This window comes from Ammodytes marinus, assembly GCF_949987685.1.
Source record: "Ammodytes marinus genome assembly, chromosome: 12".
NCBI lineage: Eukaryota > Metazoa > Chordata > Actinopteri > Uranoscopiformes > Ammodytidae > Ammodytes > Ammodytes marinus.
The window spans coordinates 20,793,906-20,818,590 of record NC_137216.1 but is presented as its reverse complement, the minus strand read 5'-3'; the positions used below and the strand labels follow the sequence as shown (position 1 = coordinate 20,818,590).

The window sequence follows — 24,685 nt, the reverse complement described above, 5'->3', positions numbered from 1 at the left end:
ACAAAGATTACTGTACTATATATGAGTCTAACTAAGCAAACAGCTGCTTAGTGAACAGAGTAGAGCGATGGAATGCTATGCCTGTAGAGGAATGCTCACACAGACGCCAAAGCCTGCTGTACAATATTAACTGAGCCCAAAGTGCGTCATAGCTCTCACAGCTGAAACAGTGTGTGTGTGTTTGTGTGTGTGTGAGAGGGTGTGGGTGTGTTTGTGTGTGTGTATGTGTGTTATGCGCTTCCCTTAAATCTCGCTGAACTGTAGTGCCACACCAGTCTTGGGCTGATGTATGAGCCTCCAAATTAAAGTCCTGGGTGGTGTCGCCACAGTGAAAAAAACAATGGCAAAGCTGCATGTGTGAGTGGTATGTGGTAGATTAGAGCTTTGAATGGTGCGTGAGATGGTGAAGGCAATGAGCTTGTATAGTGTTCTTGTTTCTTGGACATAATAGCTTCTAGTTCATTTTAAACTTGGTGGGATGACTGCGATGAGGATTTAACCGTTTAAAGTTTAAATGAAAAAAAGGTAGTTTCGAGTCATTATTTTCAATGTTTTGAGCAGCCTATTTTATCTATTTCTTAAAGTCTTCCAATAAACTGGCCTGCTTTAACAAGTACACAGAATTGCAACACAAAGCCACGTAGAAACATTCATGGAGTCCGCCCTTATTGGGTTACCACCAGCAGGGACATAGCTGCCATTGAGGACACCGAGGTCATGTTCTCTGCCATTATGCCTGGAATTTATGTGACATGAGAAGGTGTTTAAATTGTACATTATAGTATTTACAGCAAGCCGTAATTATATTAATGACAATTATTTGTTACAGACTTTTATATTAAGGTTAGTCCAAATAAAAGATAAGAAAAATAAACATGGAAGAAAAACGGAAGTAGTAATACAATATAGTTGAGCAGTAAAACAATTAAATTATATGTATTTTATACTTTTTAATATAAATTGTACCATGGTGGCTATTGAAAAACAAAATGCAGTGGATGTTGATCTGCTAGAGGGAATTTGTGACCTCTGTATTTATAAAATCCTGGCAAGTGGAAAACTATTAATAATTAAAGTAACTCAATAGCCGTTTGGCAGACTAATGCCATTTCATCTTGCTTACTAATGCTTTGTTCTATAGTGTTTTGATGCTGCCTAGCTACGTCATAAGCTGTGTCCTAATTCCAGTCATGGGTGTGTTAAAGGTCAGTCTCAACCTGGAGCCTCCTCCCTAAATGAGACACTCAGGATTCAAAGAAATCAAAACCACTTGTGTGTGATCATTTGTCACTCATCAACAGGGGCCTGTTTCAGGTAGCTGGTTTTGAGGCAACCCAGAGTTTGTTCGCTCTGAGTTGGTGGAAACTCTGGGTTTTCCGTTTCAGGTAGCAGGTTCAGTGCAACCGAGAGTCAGTTACTGCGGCAACATACGCCGTGGGTCTAACCTGCTGGGTAGGTGGTTAGACCTACCCGAGTTTGTTTTCACTTTACGCTGCAGCTCCGACTGAAGAAAGAGTGTCACTGTCACACGCGTCCCTGTACAGTTTGAAGCAAAATCACTCTGTAGAAATCTCCATCGGGATGTTTTTATCATTTCCTGATGATTTTACGTTTGACCGATCATTTATCTGATCAGTAGCCTTGTTCTCAGCCCTCGGTCCGTTCATATAGGCGGCCACCTTACACATCGTGACATGCTCTACATTCAGATTAATAAACCTATTTGTATTGTATGTTTTTTAACGTCTGTGTCACTGAACAGATTTATGTCAGGTGGATTAACGTAACGCTGCGGCTGCACGCGATCGTTACAGTTCACTTCTGCGATCCTAAAGTCACAGACGAGCCTCGTTAAATAGCCTAATATGAATATAAAAATGATATAATAATGTAAACTGTGATCACTTGAGGAAAATGGATCTGGTAATAAATCAATTAGGCTCTTCAATGGAAACTGTCACCTAATGTGTCTTGACGTTAATGTCTTTCACTCCCCATTTAAAAGAAGCGACAGTCTGTTCTGTTTGCTGCACAGTAGGCTATTAGACTATAGCTTGCCAACATATTATACAGCAAATATAAAACACTGTCAGCAGCAATGCTGTGCCGCGCCAGCTTTATTACTTTACAGCTGATATGCGTAACTTTTTAAAATAGACTATGGCTTCTCATACGGAAGCGAAATTATTCTCTTGACAAAAAATGTTTGCTGTTTTTTTTTCTGAATTGCCGAGGAGATTAGATCAGAGTTATGAGACAATATCCCGTTAATTCTTCTCCATAGGCTACCATAAGCTCATTCGTTAATATTTCTAACTCTAGTGGGAGGAGCGGAGATTTCTTTTTTTCTTTTTTGAGAAGTGGAGAAGTGGGAGGATCAATCATTTGTTTCTTCTGTTTCCATGGTGAATCATGTTATCAGCGATCCATTGACGATGGCTTTTATGCACACGCTCCACCCAGAGTGAACACGCTCAGAGTTGATTAACCCAACGCTGATCCACTGTTCTGAAACCGAAAACCCAGAGTTGCTTATCAACCCTGCGCTCTGAGTTTACCAACTCAGAGCGCAGGGTTAAACCCAGAGTATGTAAAACCAGCTACCTGAAACAGGCCCCTGGTGTTCCAAAAATATGTGCACATGCTCAAAATCACCAGAAAGGTTGCTGAGAACGTGATAGGTTGAAAAACGCTGGAATTTCCCTGACACTGAGTTCATAGTTTAAGAACATGACAACATAGAAAAAAACATGACAACAATGCAAAACTTGAATCTATAAAACTTCAATTTCTCTGTAATGACGTGTGATAAACATGTCCATACAGTTGACAAAAACAATCAGAGTTTCTTCCCCTTTGTTGTTCACTTCCGCCAACATTAGCTTTAGTCGAGTCAGTTGTATTTGAAACAGATTTTTTCTGGTAGCGAATGATGAATTAAAGAGCATAATTTATTTTCTCTAATCTCTGATTTTGGTCTCTACCAGCCCCTGAGGTAAATCTCTGACTGTAATATTGCGACTAGCTGCTCAAATGTATTCAACAGCAGGGTTTTAGGGCTTTCACTGTTTTTTAGCGTGAAACAATGCTATGAGATCTACAGGATCCGACAGCGGCTCTTTTACTCTGTCATTTCATGTTCGTGAGATAACAAAGCTGGTTTTCCCATGGTCACAAGTTAATTAGTTCTTGATGAAAAGGCACATTTCCACTCATTACTTTTAATATAATAGGTTATCACATAATCACAAGTTATTTTACTTGTGAACACAAGAAAACAAGCTTTGTTTTCTCAAGATCACGTTTCGATGTGGTGACTATCTCATGAGATCGAGATAACTCATTTTCTCATCAAAACCAGTTCATTATCTTGTGATATCAAGATTACAGCCTATAAAATAGAAAGTAATTATGATGTTATCCTGTGATCACGGGACAACAAGCTTAAATACCTTGTCATCACGAGATAACTGAATAAAAACAAATATGGGCATCGCTGATCTCTTCCAATGGCTTCTGTAGAGATCTGTGAGAATGAAACAAAAAAAATAGAAGTCTGGCTTCTACTGCTGGTCATACTAACTCAGTCTCTATTGCTTAATGACATTAAAAAACTGAAAGGTTTCTAAAGCTACTGCTGTTCCCAGTCACATCAGTGAACTCACTAATGCATTAGCAAACTCTGCTAGGCAGAGACCTGTCGTGCACTTCGGAAGTTGTTTATTTACTCTGCTCTGAACCTCAACGAGCTCCACAAAGTCTTTTGGTATTTATATTCATCCTGCCAGAAAGCCTGTGTATAGGCACTGACGCATTTGTACAGTTCCTCACTCACGTACGCACAATTAGGAGGGTGATAATCTCTCAGCGAGGGGGAGAGAGCCAAAAGCTCCCACAGACGCCTTCTAAGAATATTTCTCAGTGGGTTTCAATGTGCTTCAGTCAGGCCAGTCAGCTGTATAGTTACAGACCTCGTGGCTCAGACAGTATAATTGACCTTATGAATCTGAATTTCCCCATTTTGTCATCAGACCTAAAGTTCCTCTCTCATATGCTACAGTCAGGCGTTTCTCTCCTGCATCTGTTTTTTTTCTAATATGGTGTCCCTTCTGAACATAACAAAAATAAAACAGAATTTTTTGTAAATTACTTAAAGGACAAGGCAGTAATCTATTTATTTTCTTACTTTACTCAAATTCCATAGAACTCGTGATAATATACAATTGTAAATACAGCATTTGATATTAGCTCACCCAGGCCAACTGCAAAATTAAAATGCTACCTAGACCAATACATAAATTCATAGGTGCAAACTCTTCTATGATATAATATAATATCATTATTCATTTATATTTTATTTATTATTTACATAATATAACACTCACAGGAACCATTTTTCTTGTTGGTTAGGGGAATTCACTTTTGTCACTTTAAGTAAATTTTTCTGATAATACTTTTGTTTGTACTGCCATGCCCATCTCCGAGCCTTATTTACCTTTTCTCTGCCCCTCCTGTTCTGTTCCATGGAACTTCCTGTACCAGCCACACTATGTCCTGTGTGTCTCTGCAATGGGTGACAGAAACTATCCCATCCCCCCAGAGCTCACTTTACATGCACAGTTACACAACAAAAAGCGTTATAAACAGCATCACCTCTGTATTTCTGGACCTGATATGGATACTCAATACTCAACAGACAAATGCTGACTTCTCCAAGGACAATCCAAGAAGGCTTAAGCCCAAGTGGAAGTACAGGAAGGAAGAATCTTATTGGCAACATGATTACATAAGCAAACACCAGTGAACAACTTGCTCCCCGTGTGAAAATATCAGTACCTCCAGTATGTATGTTTATATTTAACTGCATCCTCTTGCAGTCACAACACGGTCACTGATACGTGTTAAAAATACCTCCCTGCCGTATGATTTGGTTTCCTCTCAGACTGGGACTTGTTTTTTGAAGTGCAGCCTTTCTCATGAGAATAAATGTTCTTCTTGGAGTGCCACAGGGCTGACAACTAGGCCCACTACTCTTTAGTTTTTATATGCTGATTTCATTATCATGCACCTGCTCAACATTAATTTCTGTTCTTACATGTAACCCAAATGTATCTTGTGATTGCATCTTTGAAAACCTGAAAACACAGTACATGTTTCACATGGATTTACATAGAGTATGAGTATGACAAAAAAAAGAGTTTTAGTTGTGAGCACAAATCTTTACCTGCAGTAGCATCACAGTTATTGACAAGAATAAAACTATGAATCTACAGTATATGTAACATTACTTACCATTACTCCTCATGTTGAGCCAATTAAGTTACCCTGCACACAAGTGCAACACCCTCTCATATTTAAAGTTGTCTTTTAATGTGAACGCTGTGAGCTGTATTTCATACATTAATTATGCTAAAAACAACAACAGCACAGAAGACATGCAGGTACTTACATCCATCAATCAGTCGGTCGCTCTGTGTTGTTGAGAGCATGGCACAAGAGGCTTGTTAGTCCACACAAGGTCATGGCAGCAGCAGTTGGTGACTGACATGTTTGTGGTGGTTGGACATCAAATGCAAAGCATTCCTTTCAAGCCAAAACCCCCAGGAGCATCTTCCCCTGAGGGTCATATGCCAAATGTTTGGGAATAGGTTATTAACATGTGTGTGAGTGTGTCAGTGAAGCCCCCCCCCCTCCACAGTGTATCTGTAATCTGTATGTGTGGCAAGCAGCAAATCAACATTTTGAACATGCAGAACATCATTCAGCCCTGCAGGAATTTTATTCACAGTTTCATTTCTTTAGTCGTTTATTAGGATGGCCATTATCCCCCACTGAAGAGCAGCAGCTTCTCTACTTTCTGTGTAGATAATGAGCGAGAGGAGGGCCACATATTTCACCTGACTAGGATGGTTTTGCTTCTAATTTTTGCTGCTGGTTCACTTGTCTCCCACGTAGCCTTTCCTGTCAGACACCTGTCCGTACTTGCTTTTATGACTAACCGGTAGGCAGGATGGTGATGGGGGTGCAGGGCTTCATCGCTCTGCATCACGGCATTATCACAGGTAGGCAGTGCATCACCAGTGTGCCTCGTCATCAGTTAGTGGAAGAGGGTGAGGAGAATAGGAAAGTGCTTTGTCCAGCAAACTGTATGACAGTGCCACTGTTTACTCTTCAGGTATCGATAAAATAACAACACTCTGCAAGTAAATAATTGGTTATCAAGTTATCATAAAATAAACTAGAAATCCCGCGGAGATTTGGAAAGTACGGGTCGCCCGCGTGAATCGGGGGAGGAAAAAAATCACGGCCGACCCCCGCGGTCCGAGAGGCTTTACCGTAGAGCGACGCGAGCCGTGCACGTCCGACAAACGAGGAGTCGATCGGAGTCAGGGGGAAAGGGGCGTGGCCTGGCAAACATTGCATTGGCGAATTACGTTTTTCGCATTCGTGGCGCCCCCTATGGGTTAACGTCGACAAGCTTAGAGGGCCACGCTAGCACATGTCTTATGCACGTATCCTGCAAGTTGCATGACGATAGGACCTACGGTCAACGAGTTATGGCCAATTTGTAATTAAGCCCCGCCCCTGCGTAAACGTTTTGGTGAATGGAGGCCATGTTTTCCAAGCTATCCTACTGATATTTTTCGGAGACGTGCGTCACAGTCCCCCGGGGCTTCGTGAGACATTTGGTGTCGATAGAGTGAAATTAAAGAAAGTTGTGGTTAAAACCCTGTTTTTCAGTTTATGCTAATTAGCGGAAAATATTGCCTGAAGGACTTTTATGGTCCCAGAGGCTTTTTTGTAGAGCACCCTAACATACAGCTGTGTGAGAAATTTCAAAACAATCGGACTTACGGTGTGCGGGGCGTGGCCTCTCAAACTTTCTTCAGTCTGGGTTTAATTACAGCGCCCCCTAGCGGAAATTTAAAAAAAATTCCTTGAGGCTATATTGTAGAGCACCATGAGCTGTACATGTGTAATCGATTTCAAGTCAATCGGAGTCGGGTGACTTTTGTGGCGCCCCCTATGGGTTAATCGCGATAAGCTTCGAGGGACACGCTACCACATGACTTCCGCACATACCCAGTAAGTTTCATGATGATAGGACCTACGGTTAAGGAGTTATGGCCAACGTGTTATTAAGCCCCGCCCCTGCGTAAACTTTTTGGGCAATGGCGGCGAAAAAAAAAATAATGGCTGAACCCTATTGTCCGAGAGGCTATATTGTAGAGCACCATGAGCTGTACAAGTGTAATCAATTTCAAGTCAATCGGAGTTGGGTGACATTTGTGGCGCCCCCTATGGGTTAACCTCGATAAGCTTCTATGGACATGCTACCACATGACTTCCGCACATACCCAGCAAGTTTGATGATGATAGGACCTATGGTTAAGGAGTTATGGCCAACGTGTTATTAAGCCCCGCCCCTGCGTAAAGTTTTTGGTCAATGGCGGCCATGTTTTTCAAGTTGTCCAACTAATCTTTTACGGGTATGTTTATTGTAGTCCCCCGGGGCTTCATGAGAAATTTGGTGTCGATACAGTCAAATTGCAGAAAGTTGTGGATAACACGCTGTTTTTCACTTCATGCTAATTAGCGGGAAATATTCCCTGAAGAATTTTTATGGTCCCAGAGGCTTTTTCGTAGAGCACCCTAACATACACCTGTGTGAGAAATTTCAAGTCAATCGGACTTACGGCGTGCGGGGCGTGGCCTCTCAAACTTCTTTCAGTCGGGACTTCATTACAGCGCCCCCTAGCGGAAATCGGAAAAACTGTATAATAGCACACCCCGTGGGGTGGGGACGCACGTTGTGTGAAATTTTTGCATGTCTGCGTGAAACGGTGTGGGAGGAGAAGCAGCTAGAAATTTGAGGCAGAATAAAAAGAAGTAAGAATAAGTATGGTGGAGAGTAATAATTACGGGTCCCCTGTAAACAGTGGACCCGTACTTAATTAAACAGCAGTCAGTGAACACACAATGTTTATGTTGCACCAGAATAATTACTTGTAGGCTTTGTCGTTGCTAATTATTACAAGTACAAGTAGTAATGTCTACGTAAAAGACAGCCTCCTTTTATTAACTGAACTCACTTTTCTTCAGAATATGGATCATTTGATTGAAAGATTCAAGGGGTTTTGTGTCACATGCTCATTAAACACCAACAGTTAAAGCAGCTACGAGTAACATTTAAATATCTTTTAAACAGCCTCATGTTTCCTCTGATAATCATAAATTACCTTTAACAGCAAACGAGACCATCAGTGCAAAGAAAGACGTTTTTATATAGTTTTTGGTCTGGTCGCACACCCAGTCCGATTTTCGGTTCGCTCGTGCAGGCTCTATGGTCACATTACCTCATCGTGATCCATACTAACTGCCGTCTCTCGTTCATTCGCTTTCTGTGAGGACACGTAATCTTTCAGCTCCGTGAGAGAGAGTAGTTAGGTGACGCTGCTGCATCAACTCATTGCAATCAGGTGTGTGTAGCACTGACTGGCATTAGTTGATGCAGTGTCAAAACCACTCTCACGGAGCCGAAAAGAGTCCTCACACTTTCAACACACGGACATGCACTATATTGCGCCCTTCTCAGTTCACACACACACTCGTGCACGCCTGGCACGAGCTAGAAAACAGCTTTGCGACAGCGGGCGTCGTAAAAATACTACCACTTTTGTCCAAAGGGGACGCCAACGTGCCATGTTACTCGTAGTGGCTTTAAAGGGTAGTTCAATATTTTTGAACTGAAGGTACTTGTGCATAGTTAGTCTGTTACCTTATGAATATAGCAGTCAGCAAATTAATTTAAAAAAGTTTGGTAATGCTGAGTTATGCTACAGCGACTTCTCTCCCAAACTCCTTTAAAGGACTGCGCTGACCGCCAACTCCATTAGGTAACAGACTAATGGCACTTTTCCACCGCACATGTAGCTCTACTCGATTCAACTCGACTTAGCTCAACTTGGATTTGGTAGCAGCACCACTGCAAATAGTACTGCACTGCAAGACAAAATACAGTTGAAAAGTCCCGGAGAGTTTGGGAGAATATACAACAGAATGAAGCCGGAAGTCCCTGGCCAATCAGTGGCCGGCAATCTGCAGACATCACCTTTTAGCATCGGCTAAGCTCGCTTGGAACCTAGAGCTAGGCGATACCGAAAAAGCAGCCGCTACCAGGGACCAGGTACCATGTTTTTGCGGTGGAAACGCAAAAAATGCGAGTTGAGTCGAGTTGAGCTGATACCACGCAGTGGAAAAGCGCCATAACTATGCATAATACCTCATACAACCCCACTTCAAAAATACTGAACCATCCCTTTAAGTGCAGATTTGCCTAAGGCTGTATTAAAAGATGAGTGTGAATTATAGAATATAATTAGAAAAATAATAAACACAAGAATATTCAAATTCGAACATAAATTAAATATACTGTAATATCAAAATGATGAAGTGCATTTTGGCTTGGTGTAGCTGAGCTCTGCAGTTTTTAAGCATATCAAACTATAACATTTATTTAACCATAATTGCAAGTTTCTAACTTATTAAATATAAAAAATAGTCAACTTCCTTGAGAAATCTCCTAATAATTATTTGTTATATTTTATATCTGTAAAGGAATAAAATGAATGAAACTGCATGCAAAACATTGTAAAAGAGCACTGTTGTATCTAAGCTAATGTGTCAGTCAGTAAATATACCCAATGTATGAATTGAAAAATTCAAACAACATGGAGTTTAGGAAGTGAACTTTATTTAAATAAATAGCCATATAAATAAACAATCTTTCTTGAACTAACATACTTTCCTATTTTCGTTCTCTTCCTCCTCCACAAACACACACACACACACACACACACACACACACACACACACACACACACACACACACACACACACACTCACTCACTCACTCACTCACTCACTCACTCACTCACTCACTCACTCACTCACTCACTCACTCACTCACTCACTCACTCACTCACTCACTCACTCACTCACTCACTCACTCACACATCACTCAGACAGACATATGCTCGCAGTCAAGTATCAAATCAGAAAAAAAATGAAAATGAAATACTTCTTATTATCAAAATGGGTCATCTTACAGATTTGCATCAACAGACATTTTAGTGTCACTATAGTTTTGTGATGTTTTCTCATCATGAGAAACCAAAAAACAAAATCAGCAATAAGAAATATGGATAAAGTGCAATTCTTGCTTCTGTTTCCATAGCAAGGACAAAGGTCAGATTCACAGAAGAGAAGAAGGTCAGAGGAGATATCAAAAGGGGCTTCTGAGTGAATGGCCAGTAAACAACACAACTCGTCTGTTTTTCTTCAGTGTAAGATCAGAGATGGAGACCTCTGATCGTGGGTTTGTTCAGATAAAGGCACAGGTGTTGGTAGTCAATGCAGCCAACCAAAATAATTTTGGGTAGAAAATATCAACACTGCATGTTTCCAACATAGGAATACGCTTCACAGATATGACTGAACTAACCTAGCTCCTTCAACTTTCTAATACATTTTGTGAACCGACTGCACAACTAATTCAGCATGTTTCAGGTAAGTTTTACATATTTCTAGCCACATACACAAATCTGGAGAAAGTTCAGCTTCCAGCCCAACATGGTATTGCTATGGTCTGATTTTTATGTTTTTTTTTACTTTCATTTTCTAGAAAAGTACAAAAATGAATACCACCATGGTCCTGATAGTAAAAGCTATTGATATTGATATAACATGTGTATCATTAGGATTTGGTGGCAGAAGATGTCTCCTCACAGCAGAAGCTACAGAAATGGCGTGAAAATAATAGCTAACCACCATGCTACATTTGGAGACAGCATTCAAATTGAAAAGTCAGTAGTGTATCTTGTGCTGATCATTCTTTGGTAAAACCCAAATTCTTCCTTTCAGTTAACGAACTACAAGGTATGATGTGTGCATTTTTTAAATGTCCTCCCCTCAGTTTCTACAGTATCATGTTATTCATTTACATAACTAGTACCTGTTCTAGTCAGCAAGCTAACACAGCAAACAGTCAAATTAAAAGTAATTACAGCAACAACCTCAGGCAATTATACATGTACATTTTGATCATCCTATGAAGAGTCTTTACTTTGTATTTCAATGTGAAATATTGCACAGTTCCCAGTCTTTGTTCTGTCCAAGAGAAAAGCATGACTGTGGACATGTTAGTGGATTTTTTCTGTTCCGAAATCATTGCCTGAGGAGGTATTGAAAGCCTCTGACAAGACAGTGCTTAATCCGCGAGACACTATCTTCCTTTAGTTTTGGCTGAAGATGATATACTGTAGCAGTCTTTTTGCGCCTTGAGGTAAAAGCAGCAGTAGCGTAGCTACACTTATCTTGCACAGGAAAAATAAAAAAATCACAGTTTAAATACAAATTAATTTCAACTTCTTCATCGAACGTTTGAAAGCTCAGGGCATTATACTGTTCATTGCGCTGCTACAGCGAAATGTCTCTTCAGGAAAGCCAACAAAGTGGGAAAAACTAGAAGAGAACATTTTGGTCTTCTGTTCAGTCAAGAGAAAAACATAAAGAAAAGGAAATGACACAAACGGTGACTAAAAAAAGAATGAGGAAGAGGGAGCCTTCCTGTGATCATAAAAATTCAATAGTTAACTTAGACAGCATCAAAACCTGTGAAACGTAGTCGTATCGGCTAACATCAGCTCTAATTTCCTTCAAGTGAGTCCATCAGGGAGCTGGATGAGAGTCTTTCAGTCTATTATTGCTTCTCTGGCTGTGTGATACAAGGTTTAACACCTTGTCCAGAGTTTGGTTATTGCTTAGTCTTAAGCTTATAAAAGATCAAAAGCATACACAACATACACACGTGTGTGGACACTCATCATGTGTACCACATGTTGTTAAATAAAGTATAAATACTTCGCTTGCATTTGCTTTTTGTTCCTTCCTCTCGCTAATGCTCTGTAATGCTCTGTTTGCTTCTCGGCTTAAAATCAATCAAAGAGTTTTTGCTGTGAGCGTCTTCCACAGAGAGAACAATCGTTGGACTGGATGGCTGGTGTTTTTACTTCACCATCACACAGCTACTGTGCTGCTGCGAAGACAGACCCAACTCCTGCATGTCAGGCTCTGTGCTGGATTCTGAGCCGTGGCTCCACACCGCTGGTTTGGACATGATGAGGAAGTTGCCCTGTGCTGCGGAGTGGAGCTGCTGCTGGAGGCCGCTCTGGGGTTGAGGGTGGGTCTGCTGGCTGATGTGCAGACGAGCCTCCAGGAGGAAAGCAGCAGAGGCCACGGGGGACAGAGAAGAGGAGTAGCAGGATGAGGGGGGCGATGAGCAGCCGGACGAGGAGGAGCTCTTTAGGATTGGTTGCCAGGCGCCGTGCTGTAGAGCCACTGAGGTTTGCTGGGGAGGCAGGGCGGACGGGGTGGGGGCGTCGAACATGGAGGAGGCAGCAAACACAGTGGTAAGTGGAGGAGAGGGGGACTGCTGCTGCTGGGCCAGAAAGAGCAGGGGCTTCTGGGAAGGTCCAGGCTGAGTGGCTTGGGCCTGAGGCTGCGGTTGGTGCTGGATCTGTAGCATCCTGGAAAACAGAAGACAGAAGGTCAGACTCTCAACTTTTTTATTTTTATTTCATCATTCCCCCCCTGAAAAACTTCTGATCTACATTATTAACAGTGTGCATCTTACCTTTGCTGGTGCAGCACCTCCTCCAACATGCTGCGGTGCTCGGACAGGGCTGGACCCAGTGACCCTCGGCTCCCGCGGTTGCACAAGGACGGAGGAGCGACTTGCCTCGTGAGACCCTTGATCTTATTTAATCCCAGAAGCCCTTTAGTGCGTGTGTTTTTCCTCAGCTGCTGGCGAAAAGCTTTGAGGCCTGCGGAAAGGCATGGGAAAGTGTTACACAATACTCCTTTTATTATCCTATAATGTGACACGTGAGACATGTGAAAATTTTTAATGAGAGTGGATTAATGGCACTTGATTTAATTGGTCACGCTCCCGTACCTTGTGTGAGGGAGGTGTCGGAGGCTCTGCGGCCCTCCTGGAAGCTGGCGGCGGGAAGGCTGCCCTGGGCCTGGGGCAGCATGTGGGAGGAGAGGGCCAGAGGAGCCCTAGCAGGCAGCAGGGCTCCACCATTGGCCCCAGAGGCCAGAAGTGTCGACATATCACCCAAAGCGGCCTGCAGAATGGGGGCTGGGCTGGATGAGGACTTCAGACAGCCGTCAGAAGAGGCGGCATCGGAGGGACTGACCACAATACCTACAGAAAAAGACACATGGAAGAAATTAGACTCTGTATGTCTGACTGAAAGGGGTTAGACGTTTTGCTATTGTACACACGTACAACATACTTACATGGAGGGTTGCACTGGTGGAAACGAGCCGACACCTCTGCCAGAGTGTGTCTACGGGAGGTGGTGGTGGGAGAGAGAAGGGGGCTGAATGTTTGCGTAGCTTCCTCCTCCTCCAGGTCCCTGGGTCGCACTTCTTCGCTGATGCTCGTCTCCAGCAGGCTGTTGGGTGAAATGGAGCGGTTCCAGAGCAATCGGTTCAGGCTGGCCTCCACTGGAAACACCACACGCTGAAACAGAAAGAGTTCGAATGTTAGCCACTGATTGATGGCAGGCACAAGGGGTGCTGTATTTGCTTCTGGTCTATTAGCAGATAAGAATCAGAGTGGAAGGTGAGGTCTCCTGACCTATAAGCTAGTTTAAGCAAAATATGTTTACCTGGAACAGTCCGCCTTGGTCACACTCCTTCTCTGAATAAACTGGAGGACTGCTGTTGGCTGGAAGTGAATATGTCCTAAAGCTGTCGGTGGACTCCATAATCACCTAAAAGCAAGCAGAGGTAACTAAATTGATGAGACTTTGAGCACAAGCAGCAGGTTAGATCAGTAATACAATACATCCAGCTGGAGTGCTCACCTCTGGGCTGGTGGTGTCGGACGTGCTCCTGGGTCTCTGGCTCCAGGTTCCACACTGGCGGCTCAGCTGTTGGGCACGATGCTCTCTCACTCTCTCCAGCAGCAGGTAGTAGATAGCAGAGAAGTGGTTGTAGCTGCTGCTCTGCAGAGACTGAGGAAAAGGACCAACAATAAATGAATGATTCTGCCACTTTGTTTACTTTCTGCAAGCTTATATCCATCTCCACTCTTTATGGCTTTAATCAGCTCTTCCTCCTATTTATATGCCTTTAATTGAATGCCAGGTGTAAGTATGTGTTCAGGCTTGCTATATCTCTTTGGAGATGACAACAATTTTATAGAAAAACAAACTGTTTCAAGTATTTAGTTACCTCGATAGTCCTTTGGCGGTCAATGCCTAGTGTGTTCATGATGCCCAGCACAGGTTCACTGTAGTCCCCCAGGTTTGAGTTGTACTCGGTCAGGGAATGGCTTAGAGTCTGATGGGCGGCCGTTGGGTCTGCAAGCATCCATCTATGCTGCTTGATCTGGGCCACGCTAATCCTCCTGGCTGGGTCTACCACCAGCATCTTACGGATCAGATTTTCACAGTCTGGAGGACAAAAACAAGCACTTAGTCTTGGATTTTGATCACTTTGGATTTAGACAGAATTGGTTAATAGCAGTATTGTTGGGATTTATTGTTGTTATACCTTGAGACATGAAGAAAGGAATTCTGAATCGCCCCTCTGTGACTCTCTGTCTGAGCGTAGGAAGGCTGGCTCCATCAAATGGTAGAGAGCCGCAGACAAGAACATAAAGCACCACCCCAAGGCTCTGTGAAGGAAAGAGCAAAAAGGAGAATATTAGCATAGGAAAGAATTTATGTTTGGCTTAATAATGTCTATATTTTCCTTGTATAGGCTTACCCAAATGTCGAGCTGAGGCCCCTCATATTCTTTTCCTTCAAACACTTCGGGGGCAGCGTAAGGCGGGCTGCCACACCACGTAGACAGAGGCTCCCCGGCATTGTAGAAGTTTCCAAATCCAAAGTCTATAACACACGGGCAGAGAAACACAAAAGGATTTTGTTATTCAAACGTTGTTTTCTCTACATCACAGCCCAAGGAGCTTGGGATGCTGGAATGCAAATGAGTTGCCTGCAGTCTCAAGTTGAGTAATTTATCATCATCATGTTCAAAGAGATTAATGGACGAGTTCCAAACAAGGTTACGTCAACATACCATCTCTCGCACAAAAGACTAGTTGTCTTCTCTCGGAGACTAAGGCTATAATAGAATCGCAAAGCTCTAGCTACTTTCTTTAGCCGGGAGCAACAGAGAGATAGAGTCAGTTTTAAAGTAAAATATATTAACCCTCTGTGTCACATTAAACAACACCTTCCTTATGGCAAAATAGTAGCCATGATAACAGTTTATGGTAGACCTACCAGCCAGCTTGATATTCATATTGGAATCCAGCAACAGGTTCTCGGTTTTGAGATCACGGTGAACGATGTGGTGTTGATGGCAGTAGTCCACGGCAGTGAGAATCTGCCAAAACTTCTTTCTTGCTTCATCTTCACTCATACGGCCATTCGAGGTCAGGTGGTCTGAAGGGAGAGGGGATATTTTAGTGTAAATCCATATTGGAGAAGGAAAGTATGTGGTGTGATATTACATTAGTACATTCAATTTAACAAGTAAAATAAATAAAAAACAATTTGAACGGTGAACTCACCAAACATTTCTCCGTTCTTTGCATACTCTGTCACAATGTACAGCATGTCTTTGGTCTCCATGACCTACGGGAAACAAGAGAGGGAAAAAAGACAAGAGTTTAGACTCAAATGGGTCATGAGCAGCTGGTGATGACAAAGCAAAACCTGTTCCAAGTCCTTGACTTCAGCCTGCTTCAGGCAACTCTGGCCATGAGACATTTTTCCATCCAAAAATTCCCCCTCTCGAACTTCTCCATTTACAGTACTTGTTCCCCACACACAACACACCAGCACCCTGGCTTTCCATGATATGCCCTGTTACATAAGCCAGCCGCCAGTGACTTCCTGCATGCATTTTATGTGATGTTATGTTTTAAAAACCTATTTACACACCTAAACACAAACTCAGAACAAACTGGTATCAAATGATTGGACAATCTGAGACTAACACTGGTTGTTTACGGATACGAGTGTTGAATTTCAAGCTACCCCTATCTCTTTAGTTCTAGGAAACAAAGAGACAGATTCACACGAGTTGTTCACATGGGTCCCACCTCAAAATCACTATAAATGCAATCATTCACTGCCCAGTGGGCTATGTAGGACGGAAAGACGCACCTCCTAATCCTTTCCTGAAGCTCATAGAAAGCCTCAATTTCCCAGGAGGGCTCAGTGCGGTTGAACCGAAAGGTCACACAACTACAATGCAATTTTAGTTGGATGACAAACCCCTGTCTGGGTAATGCTTCTGGTCAACTTGGAATCAAATGTCACACAATTCCACAAAATGGTGGCGCTTTACTCTTTTCATTTATTTTCCTCCTATAGAAAACCAAGCAGAGAATGATTCAACGGACAAATTCCTCTGAGCGGGACCTCGTCTTTATCTTTATCTGTGAGATAGGCCAGCACTCTGGGGCTCTGTCACCTTGAGGTGCAGATGACGTCAGCGCTCTGAAGAACACGCATGGCACGTCAAGGACCCTTCAACCAGCCCACAGGGAAGATTAAACACTTGTCCTCCATGTTTGCCCTTTTGCCATAAAGTTGCTTTGGTCGTTTTAATGGCTGCATCTTTCCACCAAATTTTATTATTTAAGATTTCGTACACATTTCTCCTAAGCCCGCCTGACAATTTTGGTATCTTTGGAAACAATAAATCTTCTCTAATTTTTTGGGTTTGAACAAAGCTGGTCTTCACAGCACATCATATCAGGAAAGATTCTATTGACTGCCACACCTGTAGGGTTAGAGAGGATACGAGGGGAGTGTGCGAATGATACAAAGTCAACGAGAGGCCGAGATAAAGAGGGAGGGAGAGGCTCCTGTAATCCTTGACGATAGAGGAAAACAGACACTTTGCTATCATGAACAAAAGCAGCAGCTGATTTATCAGGCCGGGGGTCTCAGAGTGCTGCACCCCATCCCCCCAAAAAACTGCACTGACACTAAGAGGATGATGTATCCCTTGGATCACAAGATGGTCTTATGCCACAAGACGGGTTGAATTGCTGAGGAGACGGCTGCTATTCGGTAACAACCATCTGATTTGCTTCACCTCAGAAAACCTGAGCTCAGGAGGCATCACATGCTGCAGGTCATCCATGTAAGCTTAGAGCTGTGGTAGCACTTTTAACTGGAATTTGGAGGCATTCATCCAATCTATCTATATTATTGTGGGAAACACTGATTACCTTCAAAGTACTTGGGCGATCTGTACACTGTCTGAAACACTGAGTCTGAAAAAAAAAATCTGTTCACACTATGTGCGTGTTCGTGTGTATAAGGGCTGGATGGAGTAAACCATAATACTGATTAGGATGACATCATCACCTGGTCTTGTATGCTGTATTACAGTGAAGTAAGCCAGTTTACTAACTAATTGGTCTGCTACAATATATCTACTGTAGAACAATCTTACACACCATATCACCCATCTCAACTTTTAATTATTAAGTAATTTTATAACTTTTATGAAATTAAAATATAACATGGTTAGATTTATATATAACATTTATTTTTTCCATTAGTCAATTAATCATTTGTTCTGTTCTTAACACAATTGTATTTAATTTACTGTCACAAGAAAAATAAGACAAAGACAAGCAGCAAATCCTTATTATTATTATTCAACTAATATTTGAAACAATTGTCTCAGCTCTACTTCATAGTGGTGTTTGAATCTGTCTGAATCACTGTGTCTCACAGGAAACACTGTTTCTGGAGTTTTATTTGGAATAATGTGCAATAATGCTCCTTATTTTTGCAGTCCAGACATGATTTCATGGTAAACAAAGCTCAGCTGCTTAAATAGAAAATAAGTCCAGATTAAGAAAGAGATTTATTTTTAGAAAGAAACAGAATTGTGCATTTGTCTGCATGGTTTTTTGTTTGTGTTTGTTGGCCAGACGCGTGCCACGGTACTCGGAAAGGCCCGGTGAGGACAGGGGAAAGCTGATTCTTGCTAAGTCTTCAATTTGATTAGCAGTAAAGCTTTGTGGGGTTGCCTTCTTCACGTGACGCACAGACACATTGCACTTGGCTTTAACAGATGTTAATTAGACTTGATGCTCAGACCTGTGGATCATTACCTGACACTGCAGACTGTTCTCTGCTTCCTATATCTCTGCAATCACTTCTACTATTATATAACTGTTGACGTATTGGACATGCATTGTTCCCAGCACTCTCTCTCTCTCTATGTCTCTCTCTTGCTCTCTCTCTCTCTCTCTCTCTCTCTCGCTTTCTAACACATACACACACACACACACACACACACACACACACACACACACACACACACACACACACACACACACACACACACACACACACACAGAAGGGAGGTCACAATGATGTTGCCCTGCTGTACTTATGATTCAATATGCTCCGAGAGCCAGCCGGTACAAACCACTTAGATAACAGATACCCCTTATTTTGCCACACGCAAAGGCACCACTGCATTCACCTATATACAAAAGGCACCATGCTCTGCACCTCAACATTGTCATTAAAATGAAACGCGTTCACATTTAGCAAAGAATCATGCACACGTTAAGACTGGCTCCCTGCACACACTGCTGCTGCCACACATTTTGGATGTAACGCAGGTTGAAAATTGCACGGCCAGACTCACACACCATTCTGCACATATACAAATGTGTGCAAGGCCAACACTAGATCAAAAGATTAGATACATACCTGGTAGAGTTTGATAATATGGGGGTGGTTAAGCAGCTTCATTATCTGCACCTCTCTGTAAATTTTCGCAAGGTTGGATGGGTTCAGTCTGGTCTTGTCAATGATCTTGATGGCAACCTGGAAAACCAAAAGCAAATTGTTAAAAAAAATAATAATAAATAAAATAATTTATATATTAGATATCAAATGTATTTAGAATCAAAATTAGGAGGACAGTGGCTGACCTGTGTTTTGGTGACTTTATGTTGGGCCAGTTTCACCACTGCAAAGTTCCCCTTCCCCAGGGTGCGGATGATCTCATAGAAGCCGACCTGCAGTGGCCTTCCCTGGGCAGAGCTGGACTGAGGAACCCTGTTCTCTGTCATGATCACCATGGTTCACCAACAGTCTGGAGTTACAGCGTTGGGATAGTTTAAAGCTAATACCTGCAGGGACAAAGTACATTACATTGGTTTGTATTTTACTGAATAGATCTTATTTTCAACACTATAGGCCTACTATAAAATGTTGCTTGTGCTTTTGTCCAGATCAACTTAAAATCAGTAGCATAGATATATACGCATATCCCTGGTGCAGCAGTGTGAACACTTGGTTGTATAACAAATGAGTTCACTGGGCACACCAGCCTAAAGTGAGTAAGGTGCAATCAACATTTTCTTCACAGTTTAAAAATTATTTAAGGGAACAAATACGCATTCCATTAAGGCTTAGAAACTATACTTTAAAACGCAAGGCTTTGAAAAATATAGGCCTACAGTGCATTTTCCTGATGTGGTAATCCCCTAGCCATAATTCAGTGAGAAAATATAGCCTAGTTAGGTAACTCTTTTGTGTTAAATAGACATGGGTTAGATAGAAAGTAGAAGAGCAAAACCAAAAGAGAGCTTAAGGCTTGGACAGGGAATGTAAAAAAAAAAATATATATGCTAAAGCAAATATTGCCTTATTCTGTAAAATATGAGAGGAAGAAAAAGAAAAGTGCCTTCTTACCTTACAGAGCGGGCATAAACCACCTTCTCTCACAGTTTAGACAGCTCTCAGATGAAACGTAAATCATTCCACAACCAGAGCGACAACAATAAAATAATAACATCAACACAACGAGGAAACTTTTTCCCTCCCGTCTTTTACTTTGACTTCATACAACAAGTCTCTCTCGGCCCAGGACTGAGCTGCGGCCGGTGTGTGGCTGTGCGCTCCGCCGGAATGCAGAGCAGAGGGCTTCGGCACTCACAGGGGGAACTCCTCCTTCTCCACCTCCTCCCTCCCTCTCCCCCTCCCTTACACCACCACCATAACAAATTGATACCCACCTTATTGACGTCACACCCGCGTCAGAGCTGCAAGCTGGGTGCAAGGCAAGGCCGAACCCTCGCGCAAGGCAATGGTTGCTGGGCAACCGAGCGGCTCGGGCGCACGGTGACGTGAGTGGTGATGGAGGGGTTGCTTAGAGATGGGGGACGGTGACGTCAGTCGTGTCACCACGTGATGTTTCCCTCTGTCGGGCTTTCTTTGCTCGCGGGCTGCCTCCTCTCTCTCGCGCCACACCACCATGCACACCACCCATAGACACCACCACACAGGCTGCGCGCGCTGCTTCATTAGAAACAGAAACAGGAAGCAACTGGTGATTGTCAGTTGGTTTTGTTTTCATAGAGTTGACTAAAACTATTTATTTTTCATTCGTTCTCTGCTGGCCTATATTTTACACTATTAAAAGTAAAACATTTAGGCTATATCCTAGAGCAAGAAGTAGGCCTACCCAAAAATACACATTATTTGTCATGTTTTCTTTTATCTGGTAAATCACCTTCTATTTAACATTTTGTATTTTATTCAGTTTTTACAATTTAGCCAATAGATATGACCTTTAGCCTAATTGTAGGCCTACTTTATTTTGACTTCTTATAAGCTAATTAGATAGATAGATAGATAGATAGATAGATAGATAGATAGATAGATAGATAGATAGATAGATAGATAGATAGACACAGACATAAGCTACATATGTACGTAGGCTACATAAATAGTTCTACATACTGTACATACATGGTGCATTGTATATCCCAAAGTGAAATTTGTTGCAAATAATAATGGAATCAAAAATCTCATGTTTTATTACAAATAAAATTGTGCACAGTAGGCCTGTTGTCTTTAAACAGAGTGAATATGATTTGCTTGCCAATCTCATATTGCAGGTACAACGCTCAGGGGAAAGAAAATAGGATGGTAACACTTCAGCACAGAGGCAGCACAGCAGTTTGAGACAGAAAAGAACCGACGGGCAGAAAAAAAGGGAGGGGTGAGTACCAAAGAAGGAGGAAAGGAGTAGCACGAGAACCAGGAGACATGGGTCAATACGTCTATGTGTGCGCATGCAAACATCCTGACACATGACTCCTTGTTTTATGAGTACAAGTGATCATGTGAGTGAAGTACACAGTCATCTTGTTTTTATGGACAGTTATACAAGCATTGCAGGGTGCAAGAGGGTATAGACCTAACTTTTTCAATAAAAGAAAACTATAATAACCTTGATCTGCATCAGGATCGTTTGTGAACCACCAATTTACCGTATCAGATGTTTAAACACATGTCCTCATTATTGATGCATTCAAAACGCAATATGGAGCAGATTTTTAGTAATGACAGTCAGGGGTCCCTTCTCCCAGTAGCAGTTTAGAGCTTATTAGAGATTTTCCTGTGGTGCTGCCATTTTGCCAATCAAGATGAAGAGAACACCACAGTCTCAGTCATTAGTACAATAAAAGAGAACAAAGGTGGTGTCCATGGGCCCTGGAGTGGAGGTTTAAGATGAGTGTGTTGTGTGTATGTGTGTCTCTTTCTGTTATTTATTATGGATAATCTAAAAAACTAAACAAGATTCATGAATTGAAACCGATCTGCGAAAGACTGCAAAGCATACTGGCTCTAATCATACAAACAGTCACACTGAGAACCTATAAAGGATATCCAGTTACACAAAGATTTCTGGACTATCTGGGCTGCAGGCAAGCATGGAGGAGATTATGAAACAATTATAACAGGTGTCAGATGGGTGACATACTGTACACTTCATCGCGTGCATAGAATGAAAACCTTGTGGGTGAAAGTAAATACCAAACATCAACCTCATCCGAGAGGCTGGTCCTCTACCCTCCTACCGTCTGAAATGTTAAAGGAATGCAAACTGCATGCAAAATGTGTCAACTGGAAGGTCATGCAATATTTTGATGCACACTAACAATGAAACCACACGGCCCACTCTGCTCCTCATCTGACTGTTTTCATAACCAAATCTACCTGCTGCCATTTGAATATATGTCTCGCTTGCATGTGTGTGGGCAGAGCAGACACAGTTACATAAATTCTGGTTACCTTGGTCAGATTATCTGTCAACAATTGGCTCACACATCTGATCATGGGCATGGAAGATGAAAAGAGTCGTAAAGTGGGTGAACCTACTCAAATAAGCCAGTTAGTATCTATTTAAAGGTAGCTAACATCAGTTACCTTAAGCTATAGTTCTGGTGTGAGTCATTTGGTGTAGCCTAACGAAATACATTAAACTTTTCATTTGCTATAGGAAGACTGTTGTTTTGTTTTTCAAAGGTGATGTCATCTTATTTTAATTGGAAGATAAAAGTTAACAGTAAATCCTATTACCGGTACTCCCGCTTGTGAATAAAACCTTTTTTTATGTAGTTTTTTAATGCTAGCACTACATTTCCTTCTTTATGTTTCTATTATTTCCTCTCTTCTACCGTTTGGTTTTCCAATTAATAAGCAAGCAAGTAAAATCTCTAGGCTTATGAAACGTGTAAAACGTGTTGAGCATGAGGCATGAGCCAAACCACATTCAACACAAATCAGCCTCACGGGCACTACTTCTAATTCCTGGAAAAGACATAAGTACTGCCCTCACTCGCCTTCTGTGTCACACACACACACACACACACACACACACACACACACACACACACACACACACACACACACACACACACACACACACACACACACACACACACACACACTGCTTCATCTTTTGCTACCATTAGCAGACACTAGTCCACATATATTTTGAGTGTGTATATATTCATCCAAATGAAGAACAAAAGGTTCAAGTATTTCCTGTTGCCAAAAAAGAAAAGATTTACGTTCTTGTTATCAGTTACATCAGCAATATCTGCTTAGAAATACACATAAGAATGGTTGAGCAGTTGTTTTGTCTTCAAGAGTTATCAGTGTTGACTAAAAACAAGGGATTTATCAGGCACGTTTCACTAAGCATGCAGTTTGTTATGACGAGGAGGATGCCGCAGGTGTCTGTGTTCTATTTTTCATGTCTTCCTTGTGCCCTTTTCTATCACTTGTGGCCATGGGTGCACAAAGGTTAAATCAAAGGGAATTTATTTTCTAGCTTATTTCAATTTTGATGATTCACACTTTTTCTGAAAGATCTTTTGTGGTTGGATGTGCATTTACAAACATTACACCTGACACAGCGGGAGAAACATCAAGCTTGAAGCCCTAGTTAAAAATGACGTGCTATAATTGATGTTATTTATTTATTTATTCTACAGTCCTCCGGTCAGTTCACCACTGACTGCAGTGACCTCTGTGTTACACTTCATAACTCCAAGTGTGATACGGTGTGCTCTTGAAATCATCTGTTAAACCTTACCTTGTCTCAGTGAAGTGTAATCCTGGCTTCTTGCTGAATAGTGAATTATCTTCAACACACACCACTCCAACTCTGCACTAGCGGTCTCAGCTGTATATTTTATATTGATTGATTACATTTAATAAGCAATACAAGTGCAAGGTTAATATTACAGCAATGTAAATATTTGAAATATATTGTGATGAGCATATTAGCATTGTCAATGTTAGCATGTTAGCATAGCTCAAGGCTGTGTGCCTTAGATCAGCCTCACAGAGTGATTAGCATGGTGGTAGACTGCTACTCTATGTAAAAGATTGTGCAGAAATGTAAGCAAATACACACATACAGTACACTGTATGTGCAGGATCATTGGTGTGTGCATCATGTCATCACCCAAGCATATATTTCCCAAGGTCAAAGCCAAAACAAAGCAGACTGACATCTGAACAAACAAAAATAAACACCTTTTAAACTATCAATTGCATTATAAATAACACGTGAAAAACATGCAAGAAGCAGCAATGCCGTTGATGTGGCTTTCCTGATTTTGTGCAGCTTCTCTCCGGTCAGTCCCCTTCGGCTTCTTCCACTGGATTTTAAAAGCAGCCTCCTGCATAATGTGAGATCTGTGACACAGATTGTGCTGTGTCCAGCTTTCATAATCGACATAGAAACACACTCCGGCTTATACTCGACACATAAGCAAACAATAGCTCTCAGGCCCAAAAGCAAAAGCAGTTTAGTTTAGGTCTGCTGGGAGGTAATGATGCAGAAATGTCTGTTTAGAAAGTGTAACCTGTTATTTTACTCTCCATTATTATAGGAGTTGTTTGACAATGATGCTATGGGATGTGTCTTTAAAAAGCACATTCATTCTTTCTTATTTCCATGCTTGCTTATTTTCCTATTAAATATGGCACTGGCAGACTACCTGGGGTTGATGTTCCACTCACTGACCTCCATTTATCTATTTATTTTGCTCCTTGTTTTTTTCTACCTCATGCAGTCTGTGAAAAGCTCCTTTGTCTGATCATTTGGTGTCATTGTGTCTGGTGGAGACAGGGGTACTATTCTTTGTTGGTTATTAACGCGGGTCTATCCACGCTTGTTGACATTGGCAGGCGGGGGCCGTCCTCGTGAGCTTGTGCGTCAAGCAATCATCCAGGAGGTCCAGCACCAG

At 41.9% G+C, this 24,685-nt stretch overlaps 1 protein-coding gene across 1 annotated transcript; it reads right to left on the bottom strand.

Annotated features, from left to right (window-relative positions):
• Positions 1-9,777: 9,777 nt before the first annotated feature.
• On the bottom strand, positions 9,778-20,026 carry sik1 (salt-inducible kinase 1). The gene is made up of 14 exons (XM_080038642.1): positions 19,827-20,026; positions 19,061-19,261; positions 18,837-18,953; positions 15,656-15,719; positions 15,366-15,527; positions 14,845-14,969; positions 14,629-14,752; positions 14,308-14,528; positions 13,938-14,087; positions 13,740-13,844; positions 13,366-13,591; positions 13,016-13,270; positions 12,695-12,884; positions 9,778-12,587 (listed from the first exon to the last, which is right to left on the bottom strand). The coding sequence occupies exons 2-14, from the start codon at positions 19,208-19,210 to the stop codon at positions 12,068-12,070; spliced, it is 2,409 nt and encodes an 802-aa protein (XP_079894768.1). The 5' UTR covers positions 19,211-19,261; positions 19,827-20,026; the 3' UTR covers positions 9,778-12,067.
• Between the last annotated feature and the right edge of the window lie 4,659 nt (positions 20,027-24,685).